At 49.5% G+C, this 16,093-nt stretch overlaps 1 protein-coding gene across 4 annotated transcripts in view; it reads right to left on the bottom strand.

The window, feature by feature from the left end:
* Positions 1-16,093, bottom strand: part of FAM171A1 (family with sequence similarity 171 member A1) — a 131,273-nt gene that overhangs the window by 23,923 nt on the left and 91,257 nt on the right. For all 4 annotated transcript variants that reach the window (XM_067030482.1, XM_059059170.2, XM_067030481.1 and 1 more), the window contains 2 exons: positions 10,926-11,084; positions 6,262-6,438 (listed from right to left, as the gene is read on the bottom strand). In XM_067030482.1, coding sequence (XP_066886583.1) covers positions 6,262-6,438; positions 10,926-11,084 — 336 coding nt within the window. The remainder of the gene's footprint in view (positions 1-6,261; positions 6,439-10,925; positions 11,085-16,093) is intronic.

Raw genomic sequence — 16,093 nt, forward strand, 5'->3', positions numbered from 1 at the left:
TGGATAACTTATATTTCAGAGGCTTTATAACAATGCACATTTCTTTGTTTTCACTGACTTTCAGAGGCTTTATAACAATGCACATTTCTTTGTTTTCACTGACTTCTACAGTGTATTAATTTCCTTTTGCTCCTGTGATAAATTACCACAAACTTAGGGGCTTAAAACAACACAAATTTATTCCCTTATTGCTCTAGACGTCAGAAGTCTGAAATCAGTTTCACTGGGCTAAAGTCAGGGTATCAGTAGGGCTGGCTCTTTCTGGAGACTCTGAATGAAGAATCCACTTCCGTGCCTTTTAGCTTCTCACGGCTGCCTCTGTTCCTTCGCTTGTGGCCCCTTCCTCCGTTTTCAAAGCGCATCCCTCCGATTTCTGCTTCCGTCATTACGTTGCCATCTCCTCTCATCCCGATTCCTCCTGCACCCCGCTTATACAGACCGTTGTGATTACAGTGGGCCCACGAGGATAATCGGGGAGAATTTCCCCATCTCAAGATTCGTAACTGAATCACATCTGCGAAGTCCCTCTATCATATAAAGTCATATTCACAGGGTCCAGGGGTTAGGATGTGGTGATATTCGGGGGGGGGGCATTATTCAGTCTGCCATAGATATCAAAAAAACCTTTTTATATAAACTTTTGTTGTTTGTGAGCTGTATACAAAATAAACCCATGAGAGCAAGGATGCTGCTTCTCTAGACCTGTGCCATATTGTTATGACATATCTGTGTATGACTCTCTAGTGAAAGCATCACTGTATTAGGAATACAACCTTTTTTTTTTTTTTTTTTTTTTTCTTTTTTTGCAGTACGCGGGCCTCTCACTGTTGTGGCCTCTCCCGTTGCGGAGCGCAGGCTCCGGACGCGCAGGCTCAGCGGCCACGGCCCAGACGCTCCGCGGCATGTGGGATCCTCCCGGACCGGGGCACGAACCCGCGTCCCCCGCATCGGCAGGCGGACTCTCAACCACTGCGCCACCAGGGAAGCCCAGGAATACAACCTTTTATACCCCAGCCTTATTTATCTATATTCAACTATATACAGTCAAAAATGAAGAGGCAGGAAGGAGTAGAATCATAGCAGCAGGGTTGGAAGCTCTAGGATGGAGAATCTCCAGTATAACTGCTCTCTCTCTAGACAAGCGCTCAAAGCACTATTCTTTCATTAAACATATATATACACAGATATGCAAAGGTAAATTCTGTGTATAGAGTCATCTTTTTTTAAAATTGGAGTATAATTGCTTTACAATGTTGTGTTAGTTTCTGCTGTACAATGAAGTGAATCAGCTATGCGTCTACATGTATCCCCTCCCTCTTGGACCTCCCTCCCACCCCCTCCCCCCATCTCACCCGTCCAGGTCATCACAGAGCACGGAGCTGAGCTTCCTATGTTTTATCACATGTTCCCACTGGCTATCTATCTTGACGCGTGGTAGTATGTGTATGTCAATCCTCACCTCCCAGTTTGACCCACCCTCCCTTCCCCCACTGGGTCCACATGTCTATTCTCTAAGTACCAGTGTTACACTGTAATATCTTAAACCACCTTGAATCTTAAAACACCTAAAAGCTCCCCATCTGCTTCAATCATTTGGCAAACATTTTGCTTAGGTACCTAGCAAGTGCCAGGGACTGTCTGTGATCACGAGGATTCAAGACTCAGCGAGGACACAGACAGCAACTGAGACGCTGCACGGCCGTGTCCTCACAGACTTCCAGAGCCACTGCTGAACGGACAACACGCTTGAGAGGAACCAAGTCACTGCGCGGCGCATGGGGAAAGGGACGTCAGAGGACAGGTCCTGCTCACACCACGTGACAAGTAACGAGGGAGACGCAGGCACATGCAGGGAACGGCCAACGGTTTGGTGTGGGAGTGATGGCGGGTGTGCAGCGAGCAGGGGCTGGGGGTGAGCTGGAGAGCCAGGCAGAGATCTGTGTGCCGTGCCAACGAGCGTGGACAGCCTCACGATGAGTACCCCTGAGACGTTCTCATGTGGGAAAGGGGTCTGTGCTCCTGAAAGGCAACGCAAGCAGCAACCCAGAAGTCCTGGTGGACGGAAGGAGAGAGGAGGACAGGCGGACGGCTGCAGGAGTTGGCCAGAAAAGAGGTAACCGGACTAGGAGAGGAGAAGGAAGGTTGGGGAAACGCTGATTTGACATCAGCATGACCTCGCAAGGGACCAGACGTGGCTGCCGGTGGGGCAGGGAGGTGAAGCAAAAGAGTAAATGGCGGGGGGGGGGGCGGGGAGCTTCCCTGGTGGCGCAGTGGTTGAGCGTCCGCCTGCCGATGCAGGGGACGCGGGTTCGTGCCCCGGTCCGGGAGGATCCCACGTGCCGTGAGCCGTGGCCGCTGCGCCTGCGCGTCCGGAGCCTGTGCTCCGCAACGGGAGAGGCCACAACAGTGAGAGGCCCGCGTATCGCAAAAAAAAAAAAAAAAAAAGAAAGTGGGGTTTCTACTTGGATGGTCTGGTAGATGGCACCGTTAACCAAGAGAGGAAACACAGAAATGAACAGGGGTAGGGGGTGAAGTGAAGCGAGTCAGTGGGTCTGTTTCAGGCACGTGAACGTGAGTTTCCTGTAGGACATCCAGAGATGGAGGTCTAACAGCCAGTCAGGAGCACAGATCAGAGAGCAGTTGCACAGGACGGCTGTTGGAGCGTGAGAAGAAGGCGGGTGCCCCAGCGACGGCATTTAAAAGAAGTCAAGGGCTGGGCGTGGGGCAGAGCCCGTGACAGGAGACGAGGACGCCAGGGGCACTGAGTCACAGAGCCGAGGGAGGCGGGCCTTCCTTTCTAGAGAAAGGAAACCCTCCGATGCTGCAGAGATGTCCAAGCGGATGAGGAGGTCACCCGATTCCACGATCAGGCGGCTAGCGGCGGCTTAACTTCATGACCGGGGTTTCAGGAGAGCGGAAGGTAGAAGCGAGACAGCAGTGGGTCGAGAAGTTGAGGCAGCACGGGGAGAACAGTCCTGCAAGAGATCTGGGCGAACGGGAATCTGGGAAAGCGGTTTAGAGGTCACAGCTCGAGAAACCCTTCTGCAGAGGAGGGGAGACCTTTGTTCACTGGATAAACTCTTTGGGTGTACCGTGTACCGGGCACTGAACTGAGCTTCTTACACATATTAACTCATTGATTCCTTGGGGTGCTTAATTTGATGTGTCAACTTGGCTAGGTCACAGCACCCAGATATTTGATCAAACACACCTGGAGGTTGCTGTGAAGGTACTTTAAAGATGAGATTAACAATTAAATCAGTAGACTGAGTAAAGCAGATTACACTTCCTGTAGGTGGGCCTCATCTAATCAGTTGAAGGCCTCAAGAAAAGGAAATTCTGCCAGCACATGGCCCTTTGGATTCAAACTGCAACATCAACTCTTCTCTGGGTCTCCAGTCTGCTGGGCCACTGCAGATTTTGAGCTTGCCAGCCTCTTCAAGTGCATAAGCCGATACCACAAAACAAATCTCTCTCTCTCTCTCTCTCTCTCTCTCACACACACACACACACACACACACACACACACCCTACTGGTTCTGTTTCTCTGGAGAACTCTGACTAATAAACACACTCTTCATAACAGCACTAGGTATTGATACTATTATTATCCCCATCTCACAGTTGAGCAAACTATGGCACAGAGAGGTTAAGCAAGTTGGCCAGGGCCACACAGCTGATGGCCAGCAGAGCTGGAATTCCAATCCATTGTGCCTCAGTGTTGCTGCTCTTAACCACACGCTGTACTTCAGAGCACTGCCCTGGAATGCTGGGGCCCAACCTGGATGGACAACGGTGAGAGGAAGACTGTCCAAGGGACGGAGAGCCTCGGTCAACGTGCGTCTTGCACAAGTGAGGAAACAGGACAGGTGATTCGCCCGAGGTGGGCCCTAGAGTTTTCCAAGTGGCAGATCCAGGGTTTCAGGAGGCCAAATGCAAGCTTCCCCCCCCCCTCCTTCCTACTTTCTTTCCCCACTTTGTTATCCACGTCCTTTCCTCCCTTCAGAATTCCCGTCTTCCCCGGGGGTTCCCTCAGGTCCCTTTCTCGCGGGAGCCCAGGGCTCCTTACACCCTGATCAGGACCATGTGCCTCAAGAAGTCACCAAGCCGTGGAGAACACACGCCAATGACAAAGTGCCCACATGACCCAGCGCCGCGTGTCCACGCAGCAGCACGATCCTTCTAACAACATCAAGTTCGGGGCATCTGGTAAAGCCAGTGAATTCCACACATGTAATTATGCAGGCCGTTAGTAACTGGAAAACAAAACAAAACAAACCCCAGCTCCCCGCCAAACCCCAGAAAGCCCAACAAGCATTTATTTCCAAATATAAATTCCTAGAACTAGAATTTGACTATGCAAGGAATTAGGTGTCTTTGAAAATACATTTGATACCAAAAATCCCCCAAGAATTTTTATGCATGGTCTAACAGTTTAAAACTCTAAATGGGGTTATTTGAAAAGCGGTCTTTTCAAGTTTGACTTTCAAGTTTGGGATTCAGAACCAACGGGGTATAGGGACCCATGTGCTGTCCAAACCCGAAACACAAGCACGTACTTCTTCCCACATTCTTACTACGAATGTCAACTGTAAAACCTCCTGGAGGGAAATTTGGAAATATGTATTAAAAGCTTTAGAATTTTGTACTTTTTGAAGTCAGCAATTCCACTTCTTCTAAAATGTTCTCCTAAGGAAACAATCATGGCCATGTATAAAGATTTGGCTACAAAGATATTTATCACAGCATTGGTAAGAAGAGGAATTTTTTTCTAACTTAGGGAACTGAGCAACTGAATTATGACATAAACATATAAGAGAATACCATGCAGTCTTAATATTGACATTGCAGAATAACGGTTGCTATGGAACATTAATGCTAGGGAAAGATGTTCAGGACATACAAATGGTTTTTAAAGGCAAGTTATAAAACAGTACATAGCGTATAATCCCCTTTCTGTTAAATGTGTATTTCTGGAAGGCGGTCTCTAAGAGGGCCCAATGACCCCCCACTCCTGGTGTTCACACACCTGTGTGGTCCACCCCGTACTGTACCAGCATTGGGCTCTGTGACCACCAGCATATGGAAAGAAGGGAGCGGAGGCCACTTTAACCTTAGGTGATAAAAGACGGTGACTTCCACTTTGCCCATGTGTGCTTTTGTACTTTGGGTTTATTTGTAAATTTCTCTTGGGTCGCTTGCTCTACTGGAAGCAAGCTGTCACGCTGCGAGTGACCCTGTCGGGACGCCCACGTGGCAAGGCACTGAAGCCTCTGGCCATCAGCCAGTGAGGAGCTGGGGCCTGAAAGCGGGCGTGCAGCCCCTGTTGAACCCTGAGATGAGCAGTCTGATTGCAACTTTCGAGAGACCCTGATCCAGAGCCACCCAGCTATAGGCTGTGCCCGGGTTCCTGACTGTCCCAAACTGTGAGACAACAGACGTTCACTGCTGTTTAAAGCTACGAGTTTTAGGGCCATCTGTTACGCAGCAAAAGATAACTAATATATAACATCCACAGTGCAATGGCTGGAAGGAAATACAGGCTCACTTTGGAGATACTGTGGGTTCGGTTCCAGACCTGCTGCAATATATCAAACATCGCAGTAAAGCAAGTCACGTGAACTTTTCGTTTCCCAGTGCATTAAAAATTATGTTACACTATACCGTAGTCAATTAAGTATGCAATTGCATTATGCCTATAAAACCAATGTACATATTTTACCTAAAAAATACTTTACTGCTGAAAAATGTTCACCATCATCTGACAACACAGGGTTGCCACAAATGTTCAATCTGTATAAGATGCAGTATCTGCGAAGTGCAATAAAGCAAAGTGTAACAGAACGAGGTCTGCCTGTAATCCAAAATACTGTTAGCGGGTTTCTCTACATGTGGGATCATGGGTAATTTTTCTTTTCTTTTTGTTTTTTGGACAATATTGGCAATGTTTTTTTCTTGTTTCAGAACACGGGACCAAGAGAGATCATGTGACCATCTAAAGACTAAAAGGATAAAGGTTAGGAAAGCCGATTTGGTTCTAATAACCTTTAAAGATTCTTTTCCAGCAGATTAGCTTAAATGTGAAAAGAACCCCAACTCCAAAGAGCGTGTAAGACTTACCCACTAGAAGCCATGAGATGCACCATAAGCAGCAGCATTCAATAATTCAAGGAAGAGGAACGTGCACAGGCTTCTCAAAAGGGAAGTCAGACAGTAACGAAGTTATCTGTTAGCCGATTGCTGGCATGGAAGCTTGCTTACCTAGTTTCTGGTCAAACCGCCACGCTGTGACATACGCATTGTGCCTCAGGCTGCTGTGGGTGGCCAGGGGCACGGTGACATAAATGGGGCCATCCACCAGCACCGGCGTTCCGTCATTGCTCAGCAAGTGGACGCTGACGGCGGTGACGGGGGTCAGGTCGTACCTGGTGCCGTTTCCTGGAAGCAAGAGACATTCTCCATCACGTGCGCACACAGGACTTACCTGGGGCTGCAGAAACCGTTCGCAGAGAAATATCATAGCTACCATCTACTGAGGACTGGGCCTCCTGTAAGCCAGGGACTCTGTTCAGCGTCTTACACACACAACCCTCACCACGACACTCTAAGCTAGGTAAAATTCCCATCTTACACGTAAACAAACTGAGGCTCAGAGAGGGTAGTAATAAGAGAGGGTCTCTTCGGATATAGGCTAGTTGGAATCTGCAAACCTGACCCAAGCTTGGGTTCACAGATTCTAACCACTGTGCTGTGCTTTCAAAAAGGGCCTCAAGGGACTTCCCTGGCGGTCCAGTGGTTAAGACTCTGAACTCCCAAGGCAGGAGGAGCGGTTCGATCCCTGGTCGGGGAACTAAGATCCCATATGCTGCGCCCCTCCCCCCCCCCTCCCAAAACCAAGGGCCTCAAAAGAGAAGGGATTGTCTATAATGGGAGAGGAGGCGGGTCTGGAAATCCCTGAAATCAACTTCTATACAAAGTGAGCCCTGCGCATGTTAATTACTCGGCAGGTCACCATAATGGAACCAAATGATTTAAATCAGAGACTGCTGAGAAAAAATAAGGAGTGAATTTCTTCAAGGAGTACTTCAAAGTATTAACTTACTGCTACTAAAAGTACACTATGGAAAACGTGGACTTGAAATATTTATGAGTTACTTTGGTTGCCATTGTTATTTTGATCTGTTTAAAAGCAATTTAATATACCAATTATTTTGCATTAGAGGCCTTTTATCTAAGCCAATGCTTTAATGACTGTCTACAGATAAACTGGGGAGTGCTTATGAGAGCAATATTATATTTATACAGTTAAGTGGTCCATTTGAGAAGAATTTTTCTCCAGTGAAATATAATATATCATACAAAATGTATTCGGTCCTAATTTAAAATCTTCCCTTGAACACGATGAAAACACACTGATAGAAAAATTCAAGCTACATTAGAACACCATTTATAGGATTTCTTAGTAAGCTACTTACATACTTACCTACCTATCAACTAACTACCCAAGCTAATGCAAACCTCCAATGAGGACTGAATTTAAACATTGAAAACAAATCTGGTGAATTTTAGAGTCTGAACAACCAGTGAGAGCTAAACCCTTTGTAGAGCAATCGCTATATGGCTAATGTTAGCACTATCTTTTACGACATACCCATCTCTGTTTTCCAGTGAAGGGAAAGGCATATGGGAATGAGGATTTCATCAAAAGGTCCATGTCGGAAGCATAGATTCAAGTTCTGAAATCTTTTTATTCTGGCCATTTCATTGTAGGGTGAAGAAAAACCAAAACCCAGAATTTACCATCCTTCTGGTCAAACTGTCTTGTGGGTGGAGGACCTAAATGTGTCCATTGCCCAAAGGCAACACAGAAGCAAAGCCAGGTCTCCAAGGTACCTCTCTAGGCTCTGTTAGACTCTTTAAATGAGAAAGGACTTAAAACAAAGAGAGATTAAGTAACTTACTAGACTTTACATAAACAATTTAAAGATAATGTTTTCAATCAGGAAGCACTGCTTCCTTCATCAAACCCCAGGCAGGAAGTCTGCCCGGGGCAGCAGCAGGTAGAGCAGAGAGGTGTTCCAGACTCCTCATCCTTTCCTCCCACAAACGGCATCTCCATTGTCCCCACTCATCCCCTTTCGAGACTTCCTTCCTATAATCTTGCACATCCCTGGCCCAGGAAGCCAGGGTCCCAGGACCAGATCCGCCACCGACTACTTATGTGGCCTCTGGCGAGTTACCTCCCTGCTCCGGGGTCCGTTTTTCTCACCTGCAGAACTAAGGAGGTTGGACTAGATGCTTTCCTGTGAGGCTACAGAAAGGAACGAACTCAACTATAAACATTCAGAAGTGAGAACAGCACCGCAGAAAGGGGCGTATTCTTTTAAAAGCAACATGCACTGGGTGCATGTGTTTTAATGTTCTTTAAAATGGTCTCTGTTAGAAGACATCACAGGCAGCTATACCTGCGTTCTCGAGGCCTCTTTCCTCTCAGTGCTTCCACTCCATGCCTTCCAAATGGCAGTCCAACCCTCCCACTTTCTTTATTCTGGACATACTTTGAAGGGCTACATCGTTTTCCTTCCAGCCCTCGTTATTAGAGGGCAACAAAACACTGAGTTCTCTCTGTAAGGAGTCTCTCCTTCCTGTTCATCTTGGTGTTACCTGACTCCCATCATGTCCGAAGAAAGACAGGTGTGTGTCAGGCAAAAGCAGCAACCCTGGACCAAGCTAGGAGGCCACCAATTCATCACCTAGAACAAGAGGGCTTTTGCTCGGAGAGCATCTCCGGTTCTGTTTGGCTTTGGACATTAGTCAGACTACTGACTCCTCTGTTTTCTTGGATCTACGAGCAGAAGTAGTTTCTTGAAGACCCCCTTGGGAGCGTCACGGAACAGGTCTACGCCTTCCTGGCAGCCAAAGGGGCGAGCAAGTGAGGAAGGGACTGAAACCTCCACGCGGCTGCGCTTCTCTGTCTACAACTCTGGATCCCTCCAAGGGGGGGACATACACAACCCCCCTTAGGACATGGCAGGGAAACCAGCCTCTTTCCAACCGCATGTGTGGCCTCAGTTTATTTTGCTGAATTCTAGTGATAACCTGTCACCTCACACGGGTTTGTGTGGTCCAGGCTCTCACACTAAGCTGAAATCTGTTCGATGCGGTTTATGAAACGGGAGGCCAACGTGGGGCAGAAGGGAACCCCTAGTTGACGGGGTGCTGGGGTGCTAGGCAGACACCACGCTGCCCTGCCTTGGCAGGGGGTCTGATTCTTCCTGGGTCCACTGGCCCGTTATTTCAGTGGAAAACAAATTGAATATAACCTTCCAAAGACCTTCTCTCTTCCCTCTGAAATAAGAGAGTGATTTTAAAATAAAACAAACTCCTCTAAAATCAATAGTCCTATGTCTTCTCTACCTCACCGTCGTCTCGGATTTCATAATTTATTCAAGAGCTCTTGGAATTGGGGCACAGAAAGAAACTGAATGAGCTCCAAGGAACGAGGCTGTTCTTCCAACTCGGGGTTTTATGATGGAGGCTGAATGGAGGTTTTGTGATGGCCTCGGATTATCCTGTTCCCCGAAACGCTACTTTGCTCCCAGGCCTGTCCATTTAAATGAAAAGTCAACTTTTTTTCTTCCCAATAATATTCACTTAAGATGACCACCATGAAACTTTTCTGGTGGTCGGTGACTGACATCCTCATTGCATCATTATCACGCAAAAATTCAAGGGAGAGGGAACGTTTCTCAAAACGGGTATCGCAGAGGGAAGAAAAGCAGGTAACAAATCACCACGTGAGCTTGATCTGTAACCAGACATTTATTAACATTCGACAAAACGGATCAGACGCGGCAGGTATAAAAAGCTTTTGCAGAACGATCAGTTTCTGTAAAGCACTGGACAATTAAGTGAAATTCAATCAAAGCATCCCTGGGAAAAGCAGTAACATACTCACCTAGCGGGATTTAACCCAGAACAGCCTCTGGTCTTCAAGTTTATGCTGTGACTCGTGTAAAGTGTTGGGGAAAAGAAGAGGGGGAGACAGGAAAAGGATTCAGGGCTTGAGACGCGGCCACCGTCCGTTCACCAAAAGGAGGACCGGGGACCACGTCAGCACCGAGCTCTGTCGGCTGGGAACGGAGGCAAGGGCGGTCTTTCCCCGGTCAGGAACAATTACCTATTTTCTGGCTGGTGGCTTTTAGTTTCTGTGACCTTTGAGCAGTGTGTGTCCTGCCAGCCTAGGGTGAGAATGACCAAGCGGACTTAGAGGCCTTCCGGGAGATGTTTCAAAGGCAAGTATGAAGCCTCACCGCTCTTCGCAGAGGAGAAGGCAAAGAGAGGGCAAGCTCAGAGAAAGGGAGGTGGTGAGGAAAGGCTGGATGGACGCAGCCGGTGAAGCCCAGAGGCTCCCTGCCCGCAAGTGTTCCCTGCACGGGTGGGCGGGGGCATGGTGTGCTCCTCTGGGGATCAGGCCCAGGGCCACCCCCGCCCCTCCCAGCTGTGACACGTGCCCGGGAGGGGGCGGGGGCAGTGCATCTCCGCATAGCTGGGCGGGCTGCTTCACCAAACACACGTTCCAGGGGCAAGTGGGGCGAGGCTGAGAACAGGGGGACAGAAAACCTCTAACTCTGATCGGACACTTAAAAAAATTCCATTAAAAGAACTTCTGGGAATTAAATATACTTCGCTGGCCAACGGAGAGCTCAGGCAACTGGTACCAAGAGAGAGGCTCATGAAAGTGGCGCAGGCTGAAGTCCTCAAATGACACTTTCAGTGCCCTTGGACTTGTAGACAACAGATCTGCCCTTCTGCACCTTGGGTTGGGTTCTCCCACTTATAAAGATACAAACACATATAAAGATGCAAACGCAGACAACACCCCCCCACCTCCCCGGGCTGGAAAGAAACGAGCCTCGAGTTACCTGTTCCGTTTCCATCTAATCCCCGCAAATAAGGAAAGCCGTCCACCTCCGAGGGGGAGCCGGCAGCCGTGAGAAAGGCTGTCAGGTCACTGTAGCTGGTGTTCTCCGGCAGCCGCAGAGCTCTCCTCTGGAAATGCACGCGGGGCTGCGGCCGGGCACCTGCGGAAATGAACTCTGGAGTTACCTCTCGGAGGGGCGGTTTCTGTTTCCAGAAAATGCAAACCCCGGAAAAGCTCCTCTAAGGTTTCAGCGCGTCCTCCCCGTCTCCACTCTCTACGTCCCCTCACATCGCCCATTCACGCAGGGCACAAAGATGTGACAGCATGTTATTCTGGGGAGAGAAATAATAGCCCATTGTCACGTTTGCCTTGACACAGGATGTTATTTAGGTTTTTCACAAAAAGCTCTATTTGTGAGCCGTCTTTTCACCGCCCAGCCTTCGCCTATGGGTAGGGGTAGCGTTTTGGGAACAAGTCCACGTAAGTGAAATGAGTAGATGACAATTAATCTCTTGCTACAAACAAGGCAGGAGAGACCCTTTGACACCGTTACAGACACATCCTTAGTCTTCCTGGTAAAATCTGGTCAAAGTGCACAGACCAAGCTGAAGCAGGGCAGGGCAACAGACGAGCAGCTAGACAAGAACTGCAAATAAGAACCCACAGTAATGAGTGCTTTCCCTCCGGTGGAAGCTGTCTTTTGGCATTCCACCTGCTGCGGTGGGTGCATCTGACTCGCGACGGATCGTGTTACAGATTCTATGATGAGCCTCTTGAAAGGATGTGAGAACTGCTCTTCTCAGCAAACTCAACCCTGTGCAGGGTGGGTTGAGCCAGTGACCCTGTTACACAGTTACCTTGTGACACCATCCGCAGTTTGACTTTGCTCCAGATCTTATTTTGACTGTAAAACCTGAACCCGTTTTTATCTATTGCTGTAGCGAGGGTCACAAGACGCAGACGTGGCTATTATCAGTTTGCACACACCCAGCAAAAACATCGTGAAGACAAAAATGAACAGAGATGGGAGTTGGAGCATTTCCCGATGGAAGTACACATCTCTCTGGGTTAAAATAAAGTGGTTCCTTGGACCTCGCTGGTGGCGCAGTGGTTAAGAATCCGCCTGCCGATGCAGGGGACACGGGTTCGTGCCCCGGTCTGGGAAGATCCCACATGCCGCGGAGCAACTACGCCCGTGCGCCGCAACTACCGAGCCTGCGCTCTAGAGCCTGCGAGCCACAACTGATGAGCCTGCGTGCCACAACTACTGAAGCCCATGCGCCTAGAGCCTGCGTTCCGCAACAAGAGAGGCCACCGCAGTGAGAAGCCCACACACCACAACAAAGAGTCGCCCCTGCTCGCCGCAACTAGAGAAAGTCCACATGCAGCAACAAAGACCCAACGCAGCCAAAAACAAATTAATTAATTAAAAAAATAAATAAAGCTTCCCTGGTGGCGCAGTGGTTGGGAGTCCGCCTGCCGATGCCGGGGACGCGGGTTCGTGCCCCGGTCCGGGAGGATCCCACGTGCCGCGGAGCGGCTGGGCCCGTGAGCCGTGGCCACTGCGCCTGCGCGTCCGGAGCCTGTGCTCCGCAGCGGGAGAGCCCACAACAGTGAGAGGCCCGCGTACCGCAACAAACAAACAAACAAACAAATAAAGTGATTCCTCAAACGTGCTGGTCTGCCCTGATGTTCCGGTCATCATATATCCCATCCCAGGCTTGAGGGAGACCACGTTTCCCTGTGGTCGGCTGGGGCTTCCTCTTCCCCACGTACGGATGTCCTGACACAACAGCCCTGCCCAGAGTTCATGGTCTTTATGTCTACACCAAGGTTCCTCTTCACCCTCGATCAGAAACTTTTAAAGGAGACTTCCCTAGTGGCACAGTGGTTAAGACTCTGCACTCCCAATGCAGGGGGCCCAGGTTCGATCCCTGGCCAGGCAACTAGATCCCACACGCATGCCGCAATTAGGAGTCTGCATGTCGCAACTAAGGAGCCCTCCTGCTGCAACTGAGACCCAGTGCAACCGAAAACATAAATAAATAAATATTTTTTTAAAAAAAAAGAAAGAAAACTTTTAAGGGAGGAATAAGCCTATCAAGAAGTGTTCTAGGGGAATTCTCTGAAGGTCTAGTGGTTTTGACGCTGCGCTTTCACTGCCGAAGACCCAGGTTCAATCCTTGGTCAGGACACTAAGATCCTGCAAACTGCAAAAAAAAAAAAAAAATGCAAAGCAGTGTTCTAGAATAAAGGAGTTCTGGAGCTCCAAGGATCAACTAATCCAAGTCTCTTCTGACAGGTGAGCCCACGAAATGGACTCCCCACCAACGCAGACTTACGGGGCGGGCTGCCTTGACCACGTTCAACCAAGGTGGTTGTGACGGCACCTGAAAATCACTGACTGCATTTCTCAGATGCCTGGTTCTCCATAAACACTGGCCCAGCTTTAGATCCCATGGGGGCCAGGTGCCCAAACTCACAACAGTCCTATCTGAAGCTAAGCAGACGCGGACATCGGTCCTGTTCTAGACCATCGACGCCCTTTCTCGGTCCCTGAAACAAAGCTATGGTGATGCACCGGCATCCGCATAGCTGAATCTTTTCACTTTCAGCTCTCGTGAGTCTGCTCTCCTTGTCCTCTGATTTCACATGACAGCAGTGTCTTCCTGCTGTCACCTCCTCGGTGTGCACAGGGCTCGGATGCTCCCAGGGGTGGGGCGTTCTCCATGCCGGCCCGGAGCATCGTGGCTCACCGGGTCCCTTTTCCCCCAGCCTGCTTCCCGCACGTGCTGTCTGCCTCTTTCCTTCTTCTCCGAGCTGCCCTCAAAGACGGAGGTTAAAGCCAACGCTTTCTCGTCCATCTCCTCACCCCCATCTACGTGACAACATTCTCTGCTCTTGTTATCATTTTCTTTCAATGCTAGTGAATGGCCTGCGATTTGTTTCTTCTTCAGCCTAAGCAATGCCGCCGCCGCCTGGCTTTCATGCACCGGCAAACAGGGAACTCGCTACTAGGGAGGACAGAAGGGCGTGTCTGCAGCGTGACGGCACAAAGAGGGGTTTGTCCTCACAAGGGTCAAGGCAGAAAGCAGGGGCCAGGCGGGTCACCCCAGAACGCCGTGGGTCCTGTGTGCCCTCCGGGCCCCGTGAGATGGGCAGGTTGAAGTCCCCTTTGGCTGAAAGGGACAGAAGCCACTCAGCCTTGACCGAGGAGAAGGGGACAGTGCTGAAAGATGAAGGGGAGTCCTGCTGAACGCTAGGAAACTAGCGCAGCCAGGCCTTACGGGGACCGGCCTGGGACCCGGACACCACAACCGAGGCTGTATCCAGCTCTCGGGCCACTGGGCGTCTCATTCCCATTTTTTTTTTTTTTTTCTGATTTTAACTTTTAATAAATTGAAGTTTAAAGAAGTCCTCCTTAAATTCAATTTAAAATGGTGTCCCTTTCAGATTGAGGGAGATTTTAAAGAGGTGGCTACTTTTGTCATTGGTTCCTCATTTGTTTTTTAATGTTTTTTACTCTATGGAGAGGTGTTAGGGTTTAGTCCTTCTCATTTATTTATTTCTTATTTATTTTTTGGCTGCCTCGGGCCTTAGTTGCAGCATGTGGGATCTGTCGTTGCAGCACGCAGCCTTCTCTCTAGTTGTGGCACTCTGAGGCCTGTGCAGGCTCAGTAGTTGTGGCACGTGGGCTCTCTAGTTGAGGCATGCAGCCTCAGTAGTTGTAGCACGCAGGCTTAGTTGCCCCATGGCATGAGGGATCTTAGTTCCCCGACCAGGGATCGAACTGGAGTCCCCTGTGTTGCAAGATGGATTCTTAACCACTGGACCACCAGGGAAGTCCCAGTTCCTCATTTTTTTTAGTTGAAGTATAATTGATTTACAATATTGTGCTAGTTTCAGGTGGACAGCAAAGTCATTCAGTTATACGTATATTTTTTCAGATTATTTTCCATTATAGATTACAAGATATTGAATATTATTCCCTGTGTTATACAGTAGGTCCTTGCTGCTTATCGATTTTATATATAGTAGTATCTGTTAATCCCCAACTCCTAAATTATCCCTTACCCCCTCCCCTGCTCTTTCCCCTTTGGTAATCATGAGTTTGTTTTCTATGTCTGTGAGTCTATTTCTGTTTTGTAAATAGATTCATTTGTATTATTTTTTCAGATTCCACGTATAAGTTATATCACACAGCATCACAGTGCAGTGTCTTTCTGTCTGTCTCTGCGTTATGTGTCTATTTCTCTCTGCCCCCGTGTGTGCTTCTCTCTCTGCCCTTTTGTCTCTGTGTGCATGTCTCTGCCTCTGTCTCTCCCTGGCACACTATGCGTTTGTGGGAGACGCACCTCTCCCAGCTCCTCCTCCCCTGCTGGCCCCCTTCCCTTTTCTGTGCAGAAGAACTCGCTCCCTGACCAGACACCGTGGGGGGCAGGTTTACTCGAAGAGGGTGTAGCTGGTCCAGCTGCTTTGACACACGCTGTGACCGGCACGCCCTTATGCCCCTGGCGGATCGAACACAGGAGCACGGGCTCTGCCTGATGAAATGCCCCGAGAAATGTCTGAGGAGTGTAAGGGTCGACGTACTCCGAGCCACAGCGGAAATATGAGCTAAAGTGGGTACGTGTCGGGTTGGGGGGTGGTTATGCTCTTAAGCCTAAGTTTATGGATTAAAGCTGCTGAGTTCCCACACATTTAGGAGGGAGCTGACTGGGTGGGGAGGGGAGGATGGAGGGGGACAGCCCTGTCCCTCTTCTGTGGATGCCTCTCCTCCACACTCCCCACACAGCAGCTGTGTCATCCTCCATCCTCCTTGGGACCCCGCCATCATCCCCCAAATGCTCAGACCCAACTCTACTGAAAACACCGGGGCGGGCTTCTCATTGCGGTGGCTTCTCTTGTTGGGAGCACGGGCTCTAGGCGCGCGGGCTTCAGTAGTTGCGGCACGTGGGCTCAGAAGTTGTGGCCCACGGGCTCTAGATTGCAGCCTCAGAAGTTGTGGCCCACGGGCTTAGCCGCTCCGCGGCACGTGGGATCTTCCCGGACCAGGGCTCGAACCCGTGTCCCCTGCACTGGCAGGCGGACTCTCAACCGCTGTGCCCCCAGGGAAGCCCCCTCCGGCTGCACTTTAAAATCTTTTTTCCCTCTTCTCTGCTGCCTCTT

The sequence above is a fragment of the Kogia breviceps genome, chromosome 3, assembly GCF_026419965.1.
Source record: "Kogia breviceps isolate mKogBre1 chromosome 3, mKogBre1 haplotype 1, whole genome shotgun sequence".
Classification (NCBI taxonomy): domain Eukaryota; kingdom Metazoa; phylum Chordata; class Mammalia; order Artiodactyla; family Physeteridae; genus Kogia; species Kogia breviceps.